Below are 20,829 nucleotides of genomic sequence, written 5' to 3'. Positions count from 1 at the left end.
TCCCTTTTCTCTCATTCTCTTTCTTTTTCTAGGGAAGTCCCTCAGGTTTTCTCTCTCTCCCCTTCCTTAGGTTACCTCTTAGGTTCCCTTGGATTTCTCCCTCTTTGTCCCCTTGGGTTTTCTTCTCCTCGACCCCCTTGGGTCATCTCGTCTTTCTTCAAGCTTGAGTTGAGCCTCTATTTATAGAGAAAATGGAGGAAGATGAGTTTGAAATTCACTCAGTTATAGTGTTTATAACTGAGCAAAGTTCTTTCACTGAAATAGGCAAAGATTTTTCAAAGAAATAGGTGCTCGATCAAACTTTTCTGTTTGGTAAAACTCTTTCTTTGATTTGAGGGTGGTTTACATGGGTTTTGTGTGGCCAATGAGAGCCAAGGGCGTGCCTGTCATGGTAATCTCGTATTTGGGGCTATCAGTGGTAGAAAATGTTAAATTTGAAGAACTTTTAAATGTCATTTTGTTTGTTCTTGGTCTTAAGTAGGTGTTTATTTGGTATTCTAAGCTTTTTGGGTCTATTAGGCTCTACTTGATTGGTCCAAATGTTCTAATGAGTTAAGAATGAATTTGACATTAGCAATTACCCTTTTAAGGCTTTATGTTAGGCCAAGTGTTTGAAATGGAATTTTACTTTTTCAATGATCAAACGAAGGTGTTTGGTAATGAGATTTGACATGATAGGTTTTTGGGTCTCCGAACACAGTGGTAAGTTCTAATTTGTCATGTGAAGTTTGACCTGAGAAATATATAGTTAATCTTAGTAATCATTTAGGGCCATCCTAATGGGATCTTGATGTTTTTGCGGTTGGTTGTTGAAGATTTGAGGTGGGATTCGCTAGTTGGTTACTTCTTAGTGATCTTGGGATAATGGATATGTAAGATTTGATTTTCAAGGAGTTGGAATTTGTATATCGCATAGATCGGGGCTGTTAGAAAGGAAGTTATCATGATAAACGGTGGATCTTTAGAGTTGAGTCATGAAAATTGATGTATAGCTAAGTTATAGTTTTCTAAGTTAAGGATAATTTCTAATCAATGTTCTTGTTTGCCTTGTGGATTGTGTCAAATGAAGGTTTTTTCGGGTTTGGAAAGTCTTACGTTGATCTGACTGTGTTTCTAGTTTTTGAGGTCTAAGAAGGGGGGTTAATGTGCAATTTGAAAGGAGATTCTTTTCATCTCTTAATACTAGTCTTCATCCAAATTCAAATCAGATTCAGCTTAGCTCCTTAGGTAAAATCATTTGAGAAAAATAGGTCCCAATAGTAGGTTTAGTATCAAGGACAAGTGCCATTTTGACAATAATAAAGTTGTTGACATGCTAGCCCCATCTTTAATTTGCATAATCAAGTCCAAGTAGTATCTCCTTTTTATATCAAGGACAAATGTCAACAAATTTCTTTACAAAATAAATAAATAAATAAATAAATAAGGTTTTCGATTTCTTATAGCTTTTGAAATGTAGGACTCGCTTTTACATGGTTAAAAATCTAGGATTCTTCGGTTCCAATTTTCATTTCTAGGTGTAACTCATTTTTGTTAGAAATTAATGTTTCATTTAATTTTATTAATTGTTTTAGTTAGTGTTAATTTTCCTTGTGTAGCTAACGTTTTCTTGCTTTGCTCCCGAATTAAACAGTTAGAATTTTAACATTTGATTATTCTATTATTAATTTAATGAATGTGTGTTAATTTCAATAAATAATTCAGACTGAAAATAGTTAAAATCATCCTTAAAACATTGGTAAAATAGAGGCTGGTTTAATCAGACGTGTGTGGGATGCTTAATACCTTTTTATACCGTACTTTGGTCCTCGAACCCTTAGAATCTCTATCCCATTAGGTCAATAAGTCACTAAGAAAACAAATTATTTTTTCTAAATTCCCATTTCAAAAAAATTTAAATGACGACTCCAAATTCCATACTCTATAGTCTTCCCTCCTAATCGGATAGCCACACTTATAACCAATTAACTAATTAATACATATTTGAGGCTACAAGATTCAAGATTCAACTATTAGTACTAAACTTGAAGCATTTACTATTTAATTGAATTGTTTAGCTTGGTTAATGGAATCACATATTAGACATCAATTCTCTTTGTAAGACTATGGTCCATGGGTACATACATGGGCTACATACCTTGGTCGAGCATAGCATTGCGAATCCTAACCTCGTGCCCAGAAAGACTTACAAACTCGTAGTTCGGCCCACAAGACAAAGTGGATCCCTCGAGTATCATGGCTGCAAAACCTATAAAACACAAAATTGTGGATCTACCAACTTTTGGCTTCACCCACATACCATGGGGAGGCCCCAGGCCACAAGCCTTGGACTCGCTACCCGTTGGTGTGACCCTCAATTTTGGCCAATTGCTTTCCTTGTATCCTTGTTCTCCCCTCATTCTTGACGTTGCTAAAGTCACACCGTGGCTCACTTAAAGAAAGAGTGAGACAATACACACTTGAGTAGGCCCCAATTCCAAGGTTATACCACGTGGTGAAGGATGTCAGGAAAAGCCGGCACAGAGGAGATGTAAACTCGGCACAGGCAGTACCTATGCATGTCCTCACCTAAACAACTTGCGTTATGGTGTCCTAGTTAATTGGAATTGGCAAAAAATATCCCAAAAGGCTAACCTGCTCAGGTTTTCAACGGCAAATGCAGGATTTGATGTATAAATAAATATTAGAAAAAAATTTCGATAGGTAACTTATATTTTAGGCCGAGTGTCAATTTGTTATCTGAATTTTAAAACACGATAATTTAATATTTAAATTTTTATTTTGTAATAATTTAATATTTGATATTAATTTATTGTCAGTTGAAAGATATTGATTTCCAATGAAATTACAAGAACGACCCAAATTATAATTTCTTTGTTGTTACCTGAGACACCGAAAACCAACCTGCCGGAAAAGTTAAAATCAACGCCGAAAAAGTTGAAATAAGAGAATCCGGTGCCGTTGTGGAGAAGACTCTTGTTGCCGTCATTGGAACATTGTTCTTTTGCTATCATTTTACTCAGTCGTTGCCGGAGATGACGATTTGTTGTCGGCGCCAGAAGAGACAACCAGTGTATGTTCTTTTGCTATCATTTTCTATCATTTACCCCAATATCCTTCTCTTACCAATTGATGGATGATGGATCCAGCCGACGGACGCTGAAGTTGGAACATCGGAATGACGTGAACAACATCGACTACGATGCCTTCTCTCCATCGTCTTCGTCATCACCTAGTGATCTCTCCCCTTCTCTCCGCGCTACTTGCTCCCTCAAAATCTTTTCTACCACCAGCAAGACTAGCTTCTGAATGGAAGGCACCGATGAGATCAACTAAATTTTCCAGGGTATGGGGCTTTCCAGTCCGGAGAACTTCACGATTCCGACCGCCACATGGGAGGCCAGGAAGGCCTGGTCTTCGTTTGTTGTCTGCCCGAGGCCGCGATTGACTCATCTAGTCGGTGACGGAGATGATAAACAGGAGGAACCAGTTGAAGCAGAAGAAGAGGGGGAAGATGGCTCATGGATTGGGTTGTCACATAGGGAGAGAATTACAGATGAAGATGCGAAGCAGTCGGTGTCGGTGGAACAACTCTCACTAAATTGGTAATTGGTTGCCGAACTTTTTGATTTTGTATCTGATACGGGAATAATTGATACCTTGTGGTCAGAGCTTGTCAATTCCAGAACAACTCTCACTAAATAGGTAGCTGGTTGCGGAATTTTTTTATTTTGCAAAATGGTTTTCTTAGAATGGTTTGGATGTGCAGGGTGCCTGCTCATTATCCATTTCTCTACATCATTCCACTTAGATGGCACAGAATGAGAAAAGGGTCTCATCATTGGATTGTGCAAGCACCTCTCTCCTTTATGAAACTCAAAGCTCGATGAACTACCGTTGGTGTCATAATCTGAACTATCTTCTTCTACAGGTTTAACAGTGTGACCTGTGCTTGAGTTACTGCTACCAGATCTTGAGAATTGCTGAATTTTGACCTGACCCATGTCCCAATTTCCTTAGGAATTAGTATGTCCTTTGGCTTGGAAAGAGTCAAAGGGTTTCCTTTGGTTTTTCCTCGTGGTGTAGAGGAAGAACACTGGGAAGGTAGTTTGTCAAGTAAGTATAGAGCTAGTGATGGAGCTGTGGAGCGACCAACAGGGGATCGTTCTGCTCCCCCTCCTCTGTTCAGTGGCGAGAATTCACTTGCTCCGGGATCTTCTGGTGCTGGCGTCAGAGGCATTGGTGGAGGTGGAAGAATTAAGGGGGTTTGGCTGTCGGTGCTTACTCCAATGCCGGTAGTGTTGCTGAAGGTTGAGGATTGTTGTCAGTCATTCCTTCAACCCAAATTGAAATTTAAACCACACCTGATTTCATATGATGGTCTTGGCTAACAATGACGTTGGGTACTGGATCGTCATAAATTGAAAGTTTAGGTATTAGATTATGACGTAGCGTGGAAGCAATGGGCATCGGAGCTGGCTATGCAAGCACAGGGCATTCGCTAGTTCCTAGCGAATAACACCGATTTCCTTAGGAGAGAGAAAAGGTGGCGAGATTTAAAGAAGAGAATTTGAAGAAATTCTGAAAATATGAAGTGTGTATTAACTGGAAATAATCAATATTTATAGTACATCTTGGAAGTTGTAAAGTAACTAGGAAAGAACATAAATCTTGATCTTGATCCTCTTGGGCTGTTCTGATAAGGTCGAACTTTCTTGGAGTTCTTAGGCTTGATCTCCCACCGTCCGATCTCCTTGGCTCTCCTTATGCATGAATCTGGACAGTCTTGCTAATCTTGATGCTTCTTGGAATCTTGTTGGAATTCTGCTCTTGATTTCTTGATAATCTTGGAAGTCTTGCTAATCTTGAGAGTCTTGCTTTATCTTGAGTTCTTGGAAGCTCTTCTTATCTTTCTTGGACTTTATCTTGACTTAGCCTTATCCTGGGAGCTACCGCCCCTAGGGGTGAGATGGGACTTGTGATGGGCCTCCATCATTTGTTTGGTGGGAATGGATCAGAGAAGGAAGGGGTCCTGTTCGAACCTGGAGGCGCATGAAACAATTAATCAGAAGTAGATTTTTACCTCCTGATTATGAACAATATATGTTTGAATCTTACCAGAGGTGTGCGCAGGGTTCACGTAGTGTTAATGAGTACACATCAGAATTTTTAAAACTAGCAGAAAGAAACCAGTTGTCTGAAAGTGATAACCAGCAGGCAGCCCATTATCTGAGCGGGTTAAAACCGTCCATCAGGGACAAAATTGGTGTACAAATGGTTCTTAGTGTGCAGGAAGCAAGGAATCTATCCCTAAAAGAAAAATTAATGTTCCAAGACAAGGCACGCAGTGATAATTACCGTCGGTACAGCGGGAGCAACAACAGATCGGCAATTGTCGATAGGAACAAATCAATTCCGGTAGTACAACCCTCTCACCCGGCAAGCACAAGTAACGCCGGTAAGGCTACTACAGGAGGATATACTCGAGGTAATCCTTCCAACCCTCCTAAACCTAGTAACCCTTATGCAAGGCCTGTTCTTATTAAATGCTTTAAATGTAATGAGGTTGGACATAGATCCAGTGATTGTTCCATGAGGAAGGCAGTTAATATGGTAGAAAGGGAGAAGGAAGAAGATATTGAGGAGGAGGTATACTGTGGCCCTGATGGGGAGGATGAAGGGGGTCCATACGAACATGAAGAGTATACCTGTGTTGTGAGAAAATTAATGTTGTCCTAGAAAAATAAAGATACTTCTCAAAGGCACAGATTGTTCCGTACTAGATGTACTATCAAGGGTAAATTATTTGATTTAATTATTGATAGTGGCAGTCAAAAAAATATTATTTGCAGGGATGTCATACAAAGGTTACAATTACTTCCTGAAAAACATCCAAACTCATATATAATTGGGTGGATCAAGGAAGGATGCGGCGTATGAGTGGAGGAGCGCTGCAAGGTACCTTTTTCTATTGGTAAGTACCATGGTGAAGTATATTGTGATATTGTAGATATGGATGCTTGCCATATTTTGTTAGGGAGGCCTTAGCAATTTGATACAGATGCAAGGCACATGGGTATGAAGAATACCTACCAACTTGAAAAAGAGGGTATATGTTATTCTTTGTTACCCATGGCTGAAAAGAACATTACAAAAGCCCCAAAAGCACATGAGAAATATTTCCTTACCATTACCCATCATCATGCTGAATTTGTAAAAGAATGTAAGGATACTCGTGAGGTACATTTGTTAGTAGTAAAGGGAGAAAATGTTAATGATGAAAATAAAATTCCAGTGGAAGTGTAGGGACTACTTGATAAATTCCATGATGTAGTTCCAAATGAATTACCAAATGGACTCCCTCCCATGAGAGATATACAGCACCATATTGATTTTGTTCCAGGTGCCAGTCTACCTAACCTCCCATATTACAGGATGAGTCCTAAAGAAAATGAAATTTTATGGGAAAAGGTAGAAGAATTATTGAAGAAGGGACACATTCAAGTTAGTATGAGTCCTTATGCAGTATCAGCTTTGCTAACACCTAAGAAGGATGGCAGTTGGAGAATGTGTGTCGACAGCAGGGCCATTAACAAAATTACTATTGGGTACAAATTCCCCATTCCTAGGTTGGATGACATGCTGGATCATCTTAATGGAGCTATAGTTTTCTCAAAGATTGATCTCAGGAGTGGATATCATCAGATCAGGATCCATCCCGGAGATGAATGAAAGACAACCTTCAAGACTAGAGATGACTTGTTCGAGTGGTTAGTCATGCCCTTTGGACTAACCAATGCACCCAGCACATTCATGAGGCTGATGAACCAGGTATTGCACCCCTTCATTGGTAAATTTGTGGTAGTCTATTTTGATGATATTTTGATATACAACAAATCTATCACTGAGCATGTGGGACACATTAGGGAGGTCCTGAAAACATTGAGGGAAAATAAATTATATGCTAATTTGAAGAAATGCATCATTATGAGTGATAATTTATTATTCCTAGGATTTATTATAAGCAATGATGGTGTAAAAGTAGATGAAAAAAAAGTGAAAGCCATTAGGGAGTGGCTGACCCCATCCACTATCACAAATGTCAGGTGTTTTCATGGGTTGACAACCTTCTATAGGCACTTTATTAAGAATTTTAGTAATATAATGGCTCCCATTACTGAATGTTTGAGAAAAGGAAAATTTCAATGGAGAGAAGAATAAGAACAAAGTTTTGCTCTCATAAAAGAAAATTTATGTACTGCCCCTATTCTTGCCTTGCCAGATTTTAATAAATTATTTGAAGTTGAATGTGATGCTAGTGGAGTTGGCATAGGGGTTGTATTGTCCCAAGAAAAGAGACACATTGCTTTCTTCAGTGAAAAATTATGAGAAGCTAGGAGAAAGTGGTCTACTTATGACAAAGAGTTTTATGTTGTGGTTAGAGCCCTAAAGACATGGGAACACTATTTAATTGCAAAAGAATTTGTTCTCTACACTGACCACCAGGCCCTAAAATATCTTAGTGGGCAAAAGCAATTAAGAAGTGATTTGCATGCTAGATGGTCTGCCTTCCTAAACAAGTTCCCATATAAAATTGTGTATAAGACAGGATAGCAAAATAAAGTGGCTGATGCAATTAGCAGGCGTGTAGCTCTCATCAAGACCCTCAGTGTTGAGATTGTGGGTTTTGAGTGCCTAAAAGACTTATATGCCCAGGATGAAGACTTCCAACAGGTATGGGAGAAATGTGTGAATAAGCAACCAGTAGATGACTTTTTTATTTATGATAGGTTCCTCATGAAAGGGGAGCAACTGTGTATCTCTTGCACCTCCCTCCACGAAAAGATCATCAGGGATTTGCATGGGGGTGGATTAGCAGGACACTTGGGAAGGGATAAAACAGTAGAAATAGTTAAGGGGCGATATTACTGGCCGAAATTAAGAAGGGACGTGCCTACCACTGTAAGCAGGTGCTATGTTTGTCAGACAGCTAAGGCACAAACCCAGAACACAGGTCTCTACATGCCCCTACCCGTTCTTATTGCTATATGGGAAGACCTGTCCATGGATTTTGTGCTAGGCTTGCCAAAGACCTAGAGGAACATGGACTCCGTCTTCGTGGTGGTTGATAGATTCTCAAAAATGGCTCACTTCCTCCCATGCAAGAAAACAACAGATGCATCCGCTACAGCCAAATTGTTTTTCAAGGAGATTGTCCGCTTGCATGGGGTACCCAAGACCATTACATCAGATCATGACACATAGTTCCTCAGTCACTTTTGGATGACCCTGTGGAGGTTGTTTGATTCATCACTTAATTTCAGCAATACAGCCCATCCGCAGACAGATGGATAGACAGAAGTGGTAAACCGGACCTTAGGGAATTTAATTCGCAGCATATGTCGGGAGAGGCCAAAACAGTGGGACTTCGCCATAACCCAGGCTGAGTTCGCCTACAACAATGCAGTGCACAGTTCTACAGGCAGATCCCCATTCTCCATTGTGTACATGAAGGTCCCTAACCATGCACTGGATTTAGTGAAACTACCCAAAGTACCCGGCGCCAGTATCTCAACAGAACAGATGGCAGAACAAATCCAGTCCGTCCAAGAGGCCGTGAAGCAGAAGCTAGAGCAAACCGACGCCAAGTACAAGATGGCCGCAAACAAGCACCGCCGGCCTCAAGTGTTTGATGTAGGTAATGAGGTTATGATCTTCCTAAGGAAGGAAATAATTCTCGTAGGTACGTACAACAAGTTGAAGCCTCAGAAGTAGGGTCCATACAAGATTGTGAAGAAGATCAACAACAATGTCTATGTAGTGGACATACCAGATCATATGGGTATATCCAAGACCTTCAACGTTGCTGACCTTCACCGGTACCTGTCAGAAATAACACTTGCCTATCCTAGTCATGACTCAGGGTTGAGTTCTCTCCAAGTGGGGGAGAATGATGGAGGCCCATCACAAGGCCCATCTCACCCCTAGGGGCGGCAGCTCCCAGGATAAGGTTAAGTCAAGATAAAGTCCAAGAAAGATAAGAAGAACTTCCAAGAACTCAAGATAAAGCAAGACTCTCAAGATTAGCAAGACTTCCAAGATTATCAAGAAATCAAGAGCAGAATTCCAACTAGACTCCAAGAAGCATCAAGATTAGCAAGACTGCCCAGATTCATGCATAAGGAGAGCCAAGGAGATCGAACGGTGGGAGATCAAGCCCAAGAACTCCAAGAGGGTTCGACCTTATCAGAACAGCCCAAGAGGATCAAGATCAAGATTCATGTTCTTTCCTAGTTACTTTACAACTTCCAAGATGTACTATAAATATTGATTATTTCCAGTTAATACACACTTCATATTTGCAGAATTTCTTCAAGTTCTCATCTTTGAGTCTCGCCACCTTTTCTCTCTCCTAGGGAAATCGGTGTTATTTGCTAGGAACTAGCGAACGCCCAGTGCTTGCATAGCTAGCTCCAGTGTCCATTGCTTCCACGCTACGTCAGATTATTGCATTTTAAAGTTGGAATACTAAATTGGCACTTGACCTAAAATACAGGGTATCTATCAGGAATTTTCCCTTTATATGCACTATTAATATTTGTATTTGTACCATTTCCAAACTGAGCCTAAATAGTTTTTTTGTCCTTGAGCCTCAAAGAGCATATAAATCTTCCACACACAATCCCATGGGGGACGTTCAACACTTACACTCTTGGCACCCAGGCTCCCAACCTTAAAAACCCATAGAACTCCACTCAACACTAGGTCTACACTATCTATAAAAAAAGAAGAAAAAAAAACCCGTAGGTTTACACTTTTCTTTCTTAATTTTTTATATTTCATTTTCATCATTAATAAAAATATATTTTTACTTATCACATTTATTTTTAATAGGACAAATATAAATATTAGATGTATGCCCATATCTTTCAACAAAGTTATTTTATCTTTACAACTTATTGTACTTTGTCTATATTTTAATTTTTATTTTATTATGACATGATGGCCATGGCCTAGATGATTAAACCATTGGTTTTAAATTTTGTATTCGATTTCAATCATTTGTAAAAGATTATTTTGTAGCTCGCTACTACAATACCAGAGTAAAGCAACGAAGCTTCCGAGTTGGCGACCTGGTCCTTCATAAGATTATGGTGCCCGAACCCAGCGTAGGCAAATTTGGACCAAATTGGGAAGGGCCCTATAAAGTAAAAAGAGCGCTCGGGGGGGCATACGAACTCAAAACCTTGGAAGGCAAACAAGTACCTCGAGCGTGGAACATCGTGAACTTAAGGCGATACTACCTATAAACCGCCAAGCGAAGTGGACGAAATCAGGTCCTATGTGCCATGATGCAGAGCCAAGAAGAACCTCGGCGTAAACAAGAAAAGAAGTCGAGCATATTATCAGCTCGGCAAAAAATCAGTTCGCTGCAAAAAGCCGTCGCGGCAAAACAGGTCACGGAAGTATAATAACCCGGGCAAGAAAGTGGCATATTCAGTTCGACAAAGAATCAGTTTGGGGAAAAGGAACACTTGGGCAAAAAGATTATCTATTCCGTTGCAAGAAACATGAGTACATTGGCCATCAGAAGGCGCTTAAAAAAATTTGTTACATGCCCGGAGCTACTTCTTCGCCATCAGAAGGCACTTCAACAACACCCGAAGGCCCTGCCTCTCCTTCAGAGCCCGGCTCGCCATCGGCAGCATTGGCCATCTCCTGAGTTATATGCACTAACGTTGAGGTCGGGGTACGTATTCCGGATCATCCACCTGCTCAGTTTGAACCCCCTCTTGTAAGAATCCACCATCAGATCGTCAAAACGCGGAGAGGCAATGTAGTCTTCAACGGCCTTCTTCTTGGCGTCTTCAATGCCTTGGGAAAAAATATGTGTTCTCTCCCTGATGTCCTCCTGAAGATATTCGACTTGATGCTACAAATCCAACTTCAAGTCCGCCATATGCTTAACAACTACCCCCATGGCCTCGGCGTCACGCTGAGACCTTGCCTGTCTGGCCATCGCAACGTGAGCAGCCTCTTCGGCAACATTAGCGGCCGCCTCAGCAGCCCGGGTATTCGCCTCTGCAGCACGGAAAGCTTCTTTAGCAGCATGAGCGGCAGCCTCAGCAGCTCGTGCCTGTCGCAAGCTCCTCTCCACTTGGGCCGCTAAGGCATGAATTGAAGAATTCACCTACCAAAAGAAACAAGTGAGCAATAACAGCAAAAGCGACAGGAAATGAAAAAGGCAGACGGAATCTAACTTACCACCATAGCATGTGTTACAGCGCGGCAAGCGACCTGATTCAAGGGAAGATCGGTCCACGCTGCGATCTCCTCAGGAAAAGTAGCCTCCCTACTCTTCTGAAGAGCGTAGTTCGGCGTCAACACTCTCCTAAACTCCCCTTGAGCTCCCGAACCCGAGGGCCCAGCCCGCGTATGAGCGGACCCAGAGTGAGCAGGAGCACTTGAGTACGCAAGAGCGTCCGTATGAGTGGTCTCAGCATAAGGCGCCCCGGCAGTTTCATGCATCGGTGGAGTCACCTTGGGCTCCCGGGGCAGATCCTTCGGCGTGTGGTCTAGAAATGGGGCTCCTCATCCAGGGGCAGCTCGGTACGAGTTCGCTTGGCGACCCGCTTCCTCCTCTTCATACCTTGGAACAGACGCCCCCCACGAGTTCTCTCCGCGTCCATCACACCTGCAGAAACGAGTTCGACATCAGAAAAAAATGAAAGAACAAAGCAAGTAAGAAACTACATAGCTAGAAACCTACCCGAACTCAGGCCGGCCGCAATAAGCTTGGCCTCTGTTAAGTAGTGATCGCACTTTAAACCTTGTCGTGCCCATTGTCGGAGGCCCTTCACCGTCTCTTTATCAAGAGTAACACCTGAATCAGGAGTGGCCTCACCCCACCCGGTCTGAAAGGGCCATCCTTGTGCACTTCGCACACCGAAGTAGTCCTGCTTCCACGCCGGGACCTTATTAGGAAGATCGTGTAGAAGCTTAAAACCCTAGCGAGGAGAAAGGTAATACGCCCGTCTTCCCCCAAGAAGAGAACCCGCCTGTCTCTTGAGCATCAAGATGGAGGAGAATATCTCTAAGTCCAAGGGGAAATTCTGCTCGCAAAAAAGGGAAACTGTCCCCACCAGGTTCCGAATAGAGTTCGGATGAAGTTGGCCAATGGTGACACCGAAGTGGTTTATGACTTCGATGAGAAGGGGGTGGAAAGGAAGTCGCAACCCCGCAACGAGATGCTCTCGAAAAATCACGATCTCATCAGGACCGTGTTCCCAAGGAAAGCTACCCGAAGGAATAAAATATGTATACCCCCCAGGAAGGTTGTAAGACATAAGTATGGATTGAAGCCCCTCAGGCGTCATGGTCGAGGGACCAAACCTGTCTAGCATCCGACCTCGGTGAGAGGTAGACGCCAAACTGCCTGAGGCGGCTCGGCCTACTGGTTCATAGTCCTCGAGTTCCACCTCAGGATCACTGAGGCAGTTGGGGGACACGGCTCGGTTGGTAGAACCTACGTCGGCCCTACTTGAAGAGTCGTCTGAGCTATCAAAGCTAGACATTGAGGAAAAGGTGGATTCAGGAAGGTACTCACCGGAAGAAAGTTTTGAAGGCTCTGAAAACGGTAACAAGCCAAAGAACCTTGAAGGCTATGTAACCAGCCTTGATGCGAGCTGGAAAAAACTTGGACATGAGCTCAGTAGACAAACCGCAGAAGTGACAAATCGACTGGGGTCCCCCACTATTTATAGCTACAGTAACCAAGAATCGACCGTGCAGATCAAAGATGATCCAACGGCCCACGTTTTCGCTGACCGCACGTCCCATAAGGTCGAGACGTGATTGGCGCACGTCTTTCCGAAAAGAGCGAAACGTCAGCACACACGTTCTTGAAACCAACGTCGCGCGGACACGCGTCTTTCTGAAACTGACCGCGCCGCACGTCTCCCTGACAGCCGCCCGCGCACGTACAGCAGTGGCGCGCCTTTTTGAATGACCCGCTGTCACGTCCCAGCGGCACGAATTTTTGAAATTTAAAATTCGTGCTGTCGCAAACATCAGCATTTATGAGTAGGCACGTTTCCAGCCTTCACGGAAACTGAAGAACCCTGGCAAAAGCAACTCGCGCAGTCAAGATCCGAAGGACGGGGAAAATCCACCTACTACCTCGTGAAACTCCCCGCACCAGGGCAAGACCCTTGGAGCGAGGAGTGGGGGGCAATTGATGAAGGAAGATTTGGCCCGACCTCACAGTTATGCGACACGTGGCAAAAACAACAGCTCGGCAAAAGGGCCAAGCCTAAGGCGTGAACAAGGGGACACCAGCGGACCGAACTCCCTAAGGGGGTCCCGAACTCACCCTTGGCCCAAAACCAAAGTAATCCGAACTGGCCAACCTTGTAACAGCTCGGGATATACCTCGCTGAACTGGCCGACCTTGTAACAGCTCGGGATATACCTCGCCGAATTGGCCGACCTTGTAACAGCTCGGGATATACCTCGCCGAACTGGCCAACCCTATAGATACCTCCGAACTCAAGACTTCGCCTCGCTCACCACTCCGCATCACCTTCTGGGCACCAAAAAACCAAACAAGTCGTACCATGCCTGATACTGAGGAAAGTCCGTGCCCGAGGGCGCCGCACCTGACTGACTTGGGATCTGACGCTTGGCGGCCTCACTCTAAACGGCCACCTGCCACCGCCACAGACACCGCTATCTCCAGTTAGAGAGACAGTTAGGCAGTGACGGTTTTGTCCCAGTAGAAAGGACGATGGCCGAATTGACAAGCGCAAGGGTAATCATACCCAACCTGACAAGGGTCTCGGAGCGAGTGCACGAAGTGATTATAAGAGCCCCCTGCCCCCCAACAAATGAGGTATGCAAACTTTGCGCTATCTGGTATTATCTTGCTTTTGAAGGATTCTAACTTGAGCTTCGGAGCCGCTACACCAGGTTCCCCCTCGGAGCTTCCTCATCTCCTCCGTTTCAAGTTCCCTGCTACCCTGTTTAGAAGCAAGGTCGTGGACAGCTAAGACCGGCCGGATCGCGCTCCATCACTTAGTTTCTTAGAACACGGTTTGTGCTTAGCTGACGCTGTAACAAAAATGGTAATTGGACATCAAGAAGTCAACGAAACCAAGCTGTGTGGTCTCTCTTGTGGGACTTATTTATTTATTTATTTATTGGGTTTGAGAGGTGGGAAAGGATGCATGTGGGACTCGGATCACTCAAAATCTATCTCTTGAAAATTCTGTTATTCAGGCTTTTCTTATAGTTGGGCTTAGACTGCTCTCTGCAACTAGAAGCTTTGGGGATAAAAATCCGAGTCATGGAAAGCATTTTTCTTCCTGGAGTTGTATCTGCCTTGCTACAGGTCGTGTTTGATAAGCTGGGGACCTTCATGCTTAGAGAGATCGGCTTCATCTCGGATGCTGATGGTGCGCTGAAGAGACTGGAGAGAACACTGTTGAGAATTCAGGCCATGACGGAGGATATAGAAAACAACCAAATAAATCACAAAGCGTGGCAAGTCTGGCTTGGCGATCTCAAAGATGCGGTCTATGAAGCTGATGACATACTTGATGAAATTGCAATTGGCATTTCGAGAAACCAGGTAGTAAACCTTAACCTGCCTTCCATACCACATAAAATAAATAAGCTTCAAACGAAATTAGATGAAATTTCTAAGGAAATGGAACATCTGTATTTGAAAAAGTTACTTAGAGGAACACTACTTGAAACGAAAGAAAGGCCCCAAACTAGTTCCTTGGTAAGTGAAACTTCTATTATTGGGAGGGATAATGATAAAAATTATTTGGTAAATCTATTGTGTGACACAAAATCAGATGCAAAGAGTATTTATATAATTTCATTGGTAGGCATGGGGGGGGGGGGGGGGGGCTTGGCAAGACCACCCTTGCCCAAATTGTCTACGACGATGGGATGATAAAGGAACATTTTCCTTTAAGAATGTGGGTTTCTGTGACCAAAGACTTCAACATAAGAAAGGCTTACAAGATCGACTATAGAGTCAGCCAGAATTTATCAACTCAATCATCCAGTTTCTACTCAAAAAGATCAGTTAGCGACTGATGTTGATCACATAGATTTAGAGACACTACAGAAAGTTACTCTCAAGAGAGTATTTGAAGGACGAAGATGGACTGATATTGATATCATAGATTTAGATTCACTCCAAATTACTCTCAAGAGACTGCTTGAAGGACAAAGATATTTGCTTGTTTTGGATGACGTGTGGAATGAGAACCATAATGACTGGGAAGTTTTTAAATCCCCTTTGATAACTGGGGGGCATGGAAGCAAAATTTTAGTGACTACTAGAAGTCAGGTTGTCTCATCAATCTTGGGAACTTCTCATTCCATTGCTTTGAAAAGCTTGTCAGACAATGAATGTTGGTCATTGCTCGAGGAAAGAGCATTCCCAAATGGGATATCAGATGAGCATGAAATACTGGTTCCCATTGGTAAGGAAATTGCCAAGAAATGCGGTGGTTTGCCTCTAGCAGTGAAGACCATAGGATGCCTACTGAAATCCGTGACTGACGAACACGAGTGGGAGGCAATATTGAAAAGTGAGATGTGGGAACTACCACAAGATAATAATGACATCTTGCCTGCACTATGGTTGAGCTACCAATACCTTCCTGCACATCTTAAACAGTGTTTTGCATATTGCTCCATATTTCCCAAAAAATTATGAATTTGAGAAGGATACTCTGGTCCAATTATGGGTGCCTGAAGGGTTTATTCAACCTCAAGGAAATAGAAGAATGGAAGATACAGGAAAAACCTACTTCGATAATTTATTATGGAGATCTTTCTTTCAGAATTCACATAATGAATCAAGGTACGAAATGCATAATCTTGTCCATGATCTTGCACAATTTGTTTCGCGTGATGTATGTTTCAGACTGGAGGATGACGGTATGCAATTCAAGCCGCATATCTCCAGAAATTTCCGTCATTCATCATTGCTTTGCAGAAATAGTTCGCAACTGAATTTGTTGACTCCGGAGTATGTCAATAAATGTGTGAAATTACGGACAATCCTGATGCATTGTGAACATAGGGAAAACGATCATAAATTCCCTTACGATCTGTTTACAAAATTCACATCATTACGTGTTTTGGACTTGAGTGGTGTTTATATTACTGATTTGCCAACTTCAATTGGCAACTTGATACATCTCCGATACCTTGATCTCTCAAAAACTCTTATAGCGAAGTTAACCAAAACGATTTGTAGTCTTCACTCATTGCAGACATTAAAACTAAATGATTGCAAAAATCTTTGTGAGCTTCCAAATATGAGTGGTCTAGTTAGTCTAAGGCACCTTGATCTTGATAGAAATCCTCAGTTGAATTCAATGCCACCGGAAATTGGAAAATTAACAAGCCTGGAGACACTCTGTCCATTTATTGTGAGTAAAGAAGAAAGCCGAACTATTACAGAGATGAAGAGCTTGGTGAATCTCAGAGGATCACTGTGCATCACGAGGCTTGAGAATGTGGCCAGCGTTGAAGAGGCTTTGGAGTCTGGATTGATGAATAAACATCAAATACATAAATTGATGCTACAATGGAGTGAGCGGCGAATATCGAACTCCAATTGTGAAGGGGAGGTACTTAGAGGTCTCCAACCTCATAAAAATTTCGAAGAGCTAACAATACTGGGTTACGGTGGCCAGATGTTTCCATGTTGGGTGGCTGATTTGTCTTACTCCAACTTGGTCACTGTTTTCTTATGTGGCTGCAAAGCATGCACCTTACTACCATCACTTGGGCAGCTCTCAGTCCTCAAGTCCCTCAGTATCAGTAAGATGGATAGCATTGAAACGTTTGCCAGTGGTTTCTACGGTGAAAGAAAAGTAAAGGGTCCTTTTCCATCACTAGAAACACTCGAGTTCAATGACATGCCTAAATTTTCTGGGTGGCATGGAATAGAGGAAGGAGACATCAAATGCCTTCGTCAACTCACCATAGTCAGTTGCCCTAAACTAACTGCTCTTCCAGTGCGAAAATGGACCTGTCTTCCCCGTTTGACGATTGACAATTGTCCCCTGTTAAATGAGTGGATTGCACAGCAGTCACAGCAGCCACAGCAGCCAGATCTTATGGTTATTGACAGCAGTGATTAGTAATTTCCGAAGTTTTCTTGTGCTCACTCACCTGGTATGATCTTTTATATATGAATTATAATTCTTATATTCCTATATAAATGTTCATGGTTTTATTTCCAAAGAAGTGAGGCCCTGTTTGGTTTGCAGGAATAGGGGTCTGGAATTAGAATCGGGGAATGGGCTATTCCTATTCTAATTGTTTGGTTGCACGGAATCAGAATCCCATTCCCATTCCTGCTGGAATGGCATTCCCCCATTTGAGGGAATGGCCATTCCCTGCCCCTCTGGGAATGAGATCCCACTCCTGCTGATTTTAATTCTCATTCCCATCCCTATCTGAACTAAACAGATTATGGGAATTGATTATCCTGATTCCGATTCCAAAGGATTCCGGTTCCACTTCCAACCGCAAAACAAACAGACCTGAAATCTGATATGGTCCAAAATTGTAAACTTTAAATCATTCTGTAGGAATTGTATTAACCAGTTGCAGTACTTCAATTTTGGTCCATTCTAAGGAATGGATTTCTATAGATAGGATTCCACCATGTCCGGGCACTTCTTTTTTCTACTTCTATTGTTATCATCTAGGGATTTGTGGAAGGGAAAATGCATTGTTTTAGGCTATATTTGGCTTGAAAAAGAAGGTAGGGAAAGGAATGGAAATCTATACAAGGTTTGTAAAGGTATCCATACATTTCCTTCTTTTTCTTGCATTTTTTTCTTACAAACCAATATAGCACTGGGCCGTGTTTGGTTTGAAGGAAAGAGTAGGAAAACATAAGAAAACCTTTACAAGCCTTATATAGGTTTTCTTATCTTTCCCTTTCTTTTCCCACCATGCCATGTTTGATCTGAAGGAAAAAGCTTTCCCTTTCTTTTCTTACGTTTTGCTTCAAACCAAACATAGCCTTTATGTATATGTAATAAAAGTTATTTGAGAAAATTCCACTAGTCTACTGAGTTCTTTTAGATAGGGTGTTAGGCGTACTTTTGGGGCTTAATAGCTGCTGAAACCACATTTACATGTGTCTTGAGAACACAACTTTAAAGATAGATAAAAGTATCAAGGGTTTTTACTGTTCAGTCCGCCCTCAAAAGCCTTAGCTCCAACATACAGTTGGGTAGGTGTTATCTCGGAATTTATGTCAATTCACAGGCGGGTATGAATTGAATTCAGAATTTTGAATTGTGGTAGGTTTACAATTTTGAATTGTGGTAGATTTACAGTTGAATTCAGAATTCCAAGGTGGAGTACAATCAACTTATCCCAAAGAAAACCATTGGGAGCCATGTAAACCGTACACTTATTTATATTTTTACCAAAATTACCCCTCTATTTTGTAGGTAAGATGACCTTTTTAAGTTTTTCCTCCCACTCTTTTCTCTTTCTCGTTCTGCCCCTCTCTTCTCTCTCTCTTTCTAATTAAATGTTTTGAATTCTGAAGGTTATTTGGGTTTATTTTTGACAAGCATATGTTTTCATTGTATGTTCTTGTAGTCAAGTTTTAATTCTTTCCTTCTCGTTTAAATGATCTTTTCTGAGTTCTAAAAATCTACTATTTCTTTAACAGGGCTGTGATTGTGATTTTGGGTGTTGATTTTGCTTCGAAAAGCAAATATATATTCGCAAAAAAGCAATTCAAATCAAGTTTGTTGAAGGAGAATTTTTGTTGGAACTGGAACTACTTTCTACACAAGAACTCGAGTGTTTAATTGAGTTGCGTGCAATTAATTGTTGATTATTTAATTTACGTACTCTATAGATCATTAAGAATTAAGGTGCCCTGCCTCAATTCATGGGGCAAGTATGCCTATCTCGAATTTCTTTTTGAATTGCATTATGACTTCCATTTATTGGCTAGGGCCTATTCATTTGTTTGCCTAGTAAGCTTTGCTAATCTGTTTTCAAATTTCAATAGAAATTTTGGGGGCCTTGTGCAATACGAATTGTTTTTCTTGTTGCCGGTTCAAAAAGCAAATTAAAATGATCTAGCTTGAAATCAAATTGTTTCTTAAAAATAAAAGCACAAAAAACATGTTATTGGTTGTATGTATGTTTCTTGTTTTCAAAACTGAAGCCAAAACATGTTCTTGAATCAACTTTTAGAAACATGTTTTTATTTCATTATTTAACATTACATATCATAAATCATATAATTTTTTTACTAAAAGATTTGTTTTTATTTTAAAAACCATTGTTTTGTTGGTTCTAAAAACATGTATTGTTTTTTGAAACAAAACCGACTTGTTTTTCCCTTTGAAACACAAAGTTCAAGAATATGTTTTTTCTTTTTTGTTGATGTGGAAAATGGAAATTCTAAAAACAAATGAAAACAAAAATATTCACATAGTAGAATGTCCCCTTTATTTTTAATCAAATTGATTTTTTTTGTGGGCAATGACAATGAGTTTATAGCTTTGCAGGGAAAGTCCTCAGAGAAATCCACCAATAACATTAGTGTAATAGGTATTATTGGACATGTGGCAACCATCACAAATGTTTAATTGTGATTAATAATGGATCAAAGACATATTAAACATAGCAGTGTTAGTTACACTTTCATTCTTAGGGGGGCCAAAGATGCAAATTATGTAGGACAAAGATATGGACATGTGACCAATTCTTTGAGATTTTGATTTGACAAATAGATGCTGAAAAAGGAAATATGATTTTTGTCAATGAAAAAATCGTTTTCTACAAAAAATTATTGAGTTTGGGAAAATCATTCTAATGTATTTCCTTGTTAAGCACAATTGAAAGGCATTTAGTAAGTTCCTACATTTGAACCATGCATGTCTGGCATGGGAAAATCAATATCTATGGTTCTTTGGACATTTGATTTTCAAAAAAAAAAATATGCTTTATATTACGAGCTCTAAATGCCATATGCCCTTAATCATCATGAGATTCAATTTTCTTTTCTAATTTTACCAAAATAACCCCATTTATATGTGAATGAGGTTGCACACATGTTCGGTTTGTTAAATGCAAGGTTTAAAAAAAACGCAATGCATCAATTCGTATCGATCGATACGTATCATTCCAGTGACATCCCAATGCATGGAATGCTACAAATCCAGGAGTTTCATTCCTTTTCGTCTGTATCAGATCGATATGTACTCGTATCGAGTCGTTTTAGGTTTGTATCGACCGATATAGGACTAATACGAACCCATTATTGATCGATACAAGACCGATACAGACCAATATTTTGAATCTATTGGCCAATACATATTGTAATATTAGATTATCTCTCTCTCTCTCTCATAAATATACCAATTTAATAATTCTTTGTCTCTCTAATAACTCTTACATTTAAGGAAACTTGCCCTAAATAACTCCTAATCCCCTATAATTATTAGGTCTCTCTTAATAGCTCCTTTTCAAATTAAAATTTTAATTTGACCCGCCTTTAAAGCAATAAATTCAAAGTTGACTTGGCATTAAATCAATATATGTAAAACTACAAATAAGAAAAGTAAAGAGAATTGAACCCTAGTAATTAATTCGATTGTAATAAACATAGACAAACCACTACACCATATTCAATTGTTGATTATAATTGTATGTATGTATTATTATTATTAAGCAAGTATTTTTCTTCTTAACGGATGCCCATTAATGAATGTTAAAATTGATTATTAAAATTTATATACTAATAGACATTAA

General features: G+C 40.9%; 1 protein-coding gene across 3 annotated transcripts; it reads left to right on the top strand.

The window, feature by feature from the left end:
• The first annotated feature begins 2,819 nt into the window (after positions 1-2,819).
• Positions 2,820-19,013, top strand: LOC148849171 (putative disease resistance protein At3g14460). Of its 3 annotated transcripts, XR_016101489.1 has the most exons (3): positions 2,820-3,073; positions 3,150-3,605; positions 18,731-19,013. XR_016101489.1 is itself a non-coding variant. In XM_088952622.1 (2 exons), exon 1 carries the CDS (start codon positions 15,807-15,809, stop codon positions 17,172-17,174), a length of 1,368 nt encoding a protein of 455 aa, XP_088808748.1. In that variant the 5' UTR covers positions 14,912-15,806; the 3' UTR covers positions 17,175-17,208; positions 18,731-19,013. The 3 variants fall into 3 exon arrangements, 1 of the variants encoding a protein (XP_088808748.1); XR_016101488.1 differs by lacking the exons at positions 2,820-3,073; positions 3,150-3,605 and adding an exon at positions 14,211-14,629; XM_088952622.1 differs by lacking the exons at positions 2,820-3,073; positions 3,150-3,605 and adding an exon at positions 14,912-17,208.
• The last annotated feature ends 1,816 nt before the right edge of the window (positions 19,014-20,829 follow it).

This window comes from Nelumbo lutea, chromosome 6 (genome assembly GCF_056320005.1).
Source record: "Nelumbo lutea isolate HS-2025 chromosome 6, American lotus-T2T, whole genome shotgun sequence".
In the NCBI taxonomy this organism is placed as follows: domain Eukaryota; kingdom Viridiplantae; phylum Streptophyta; class Magnoliopsida; order Proteales; family Nelumbonaceae; genus Nelumbo; species Nelumbo lutea.
The sequence above is the reverse complement of the archived record's forward strand: the minus strand, read 5'-3'. Positions and strand labels throughout refer to the sequence as shown.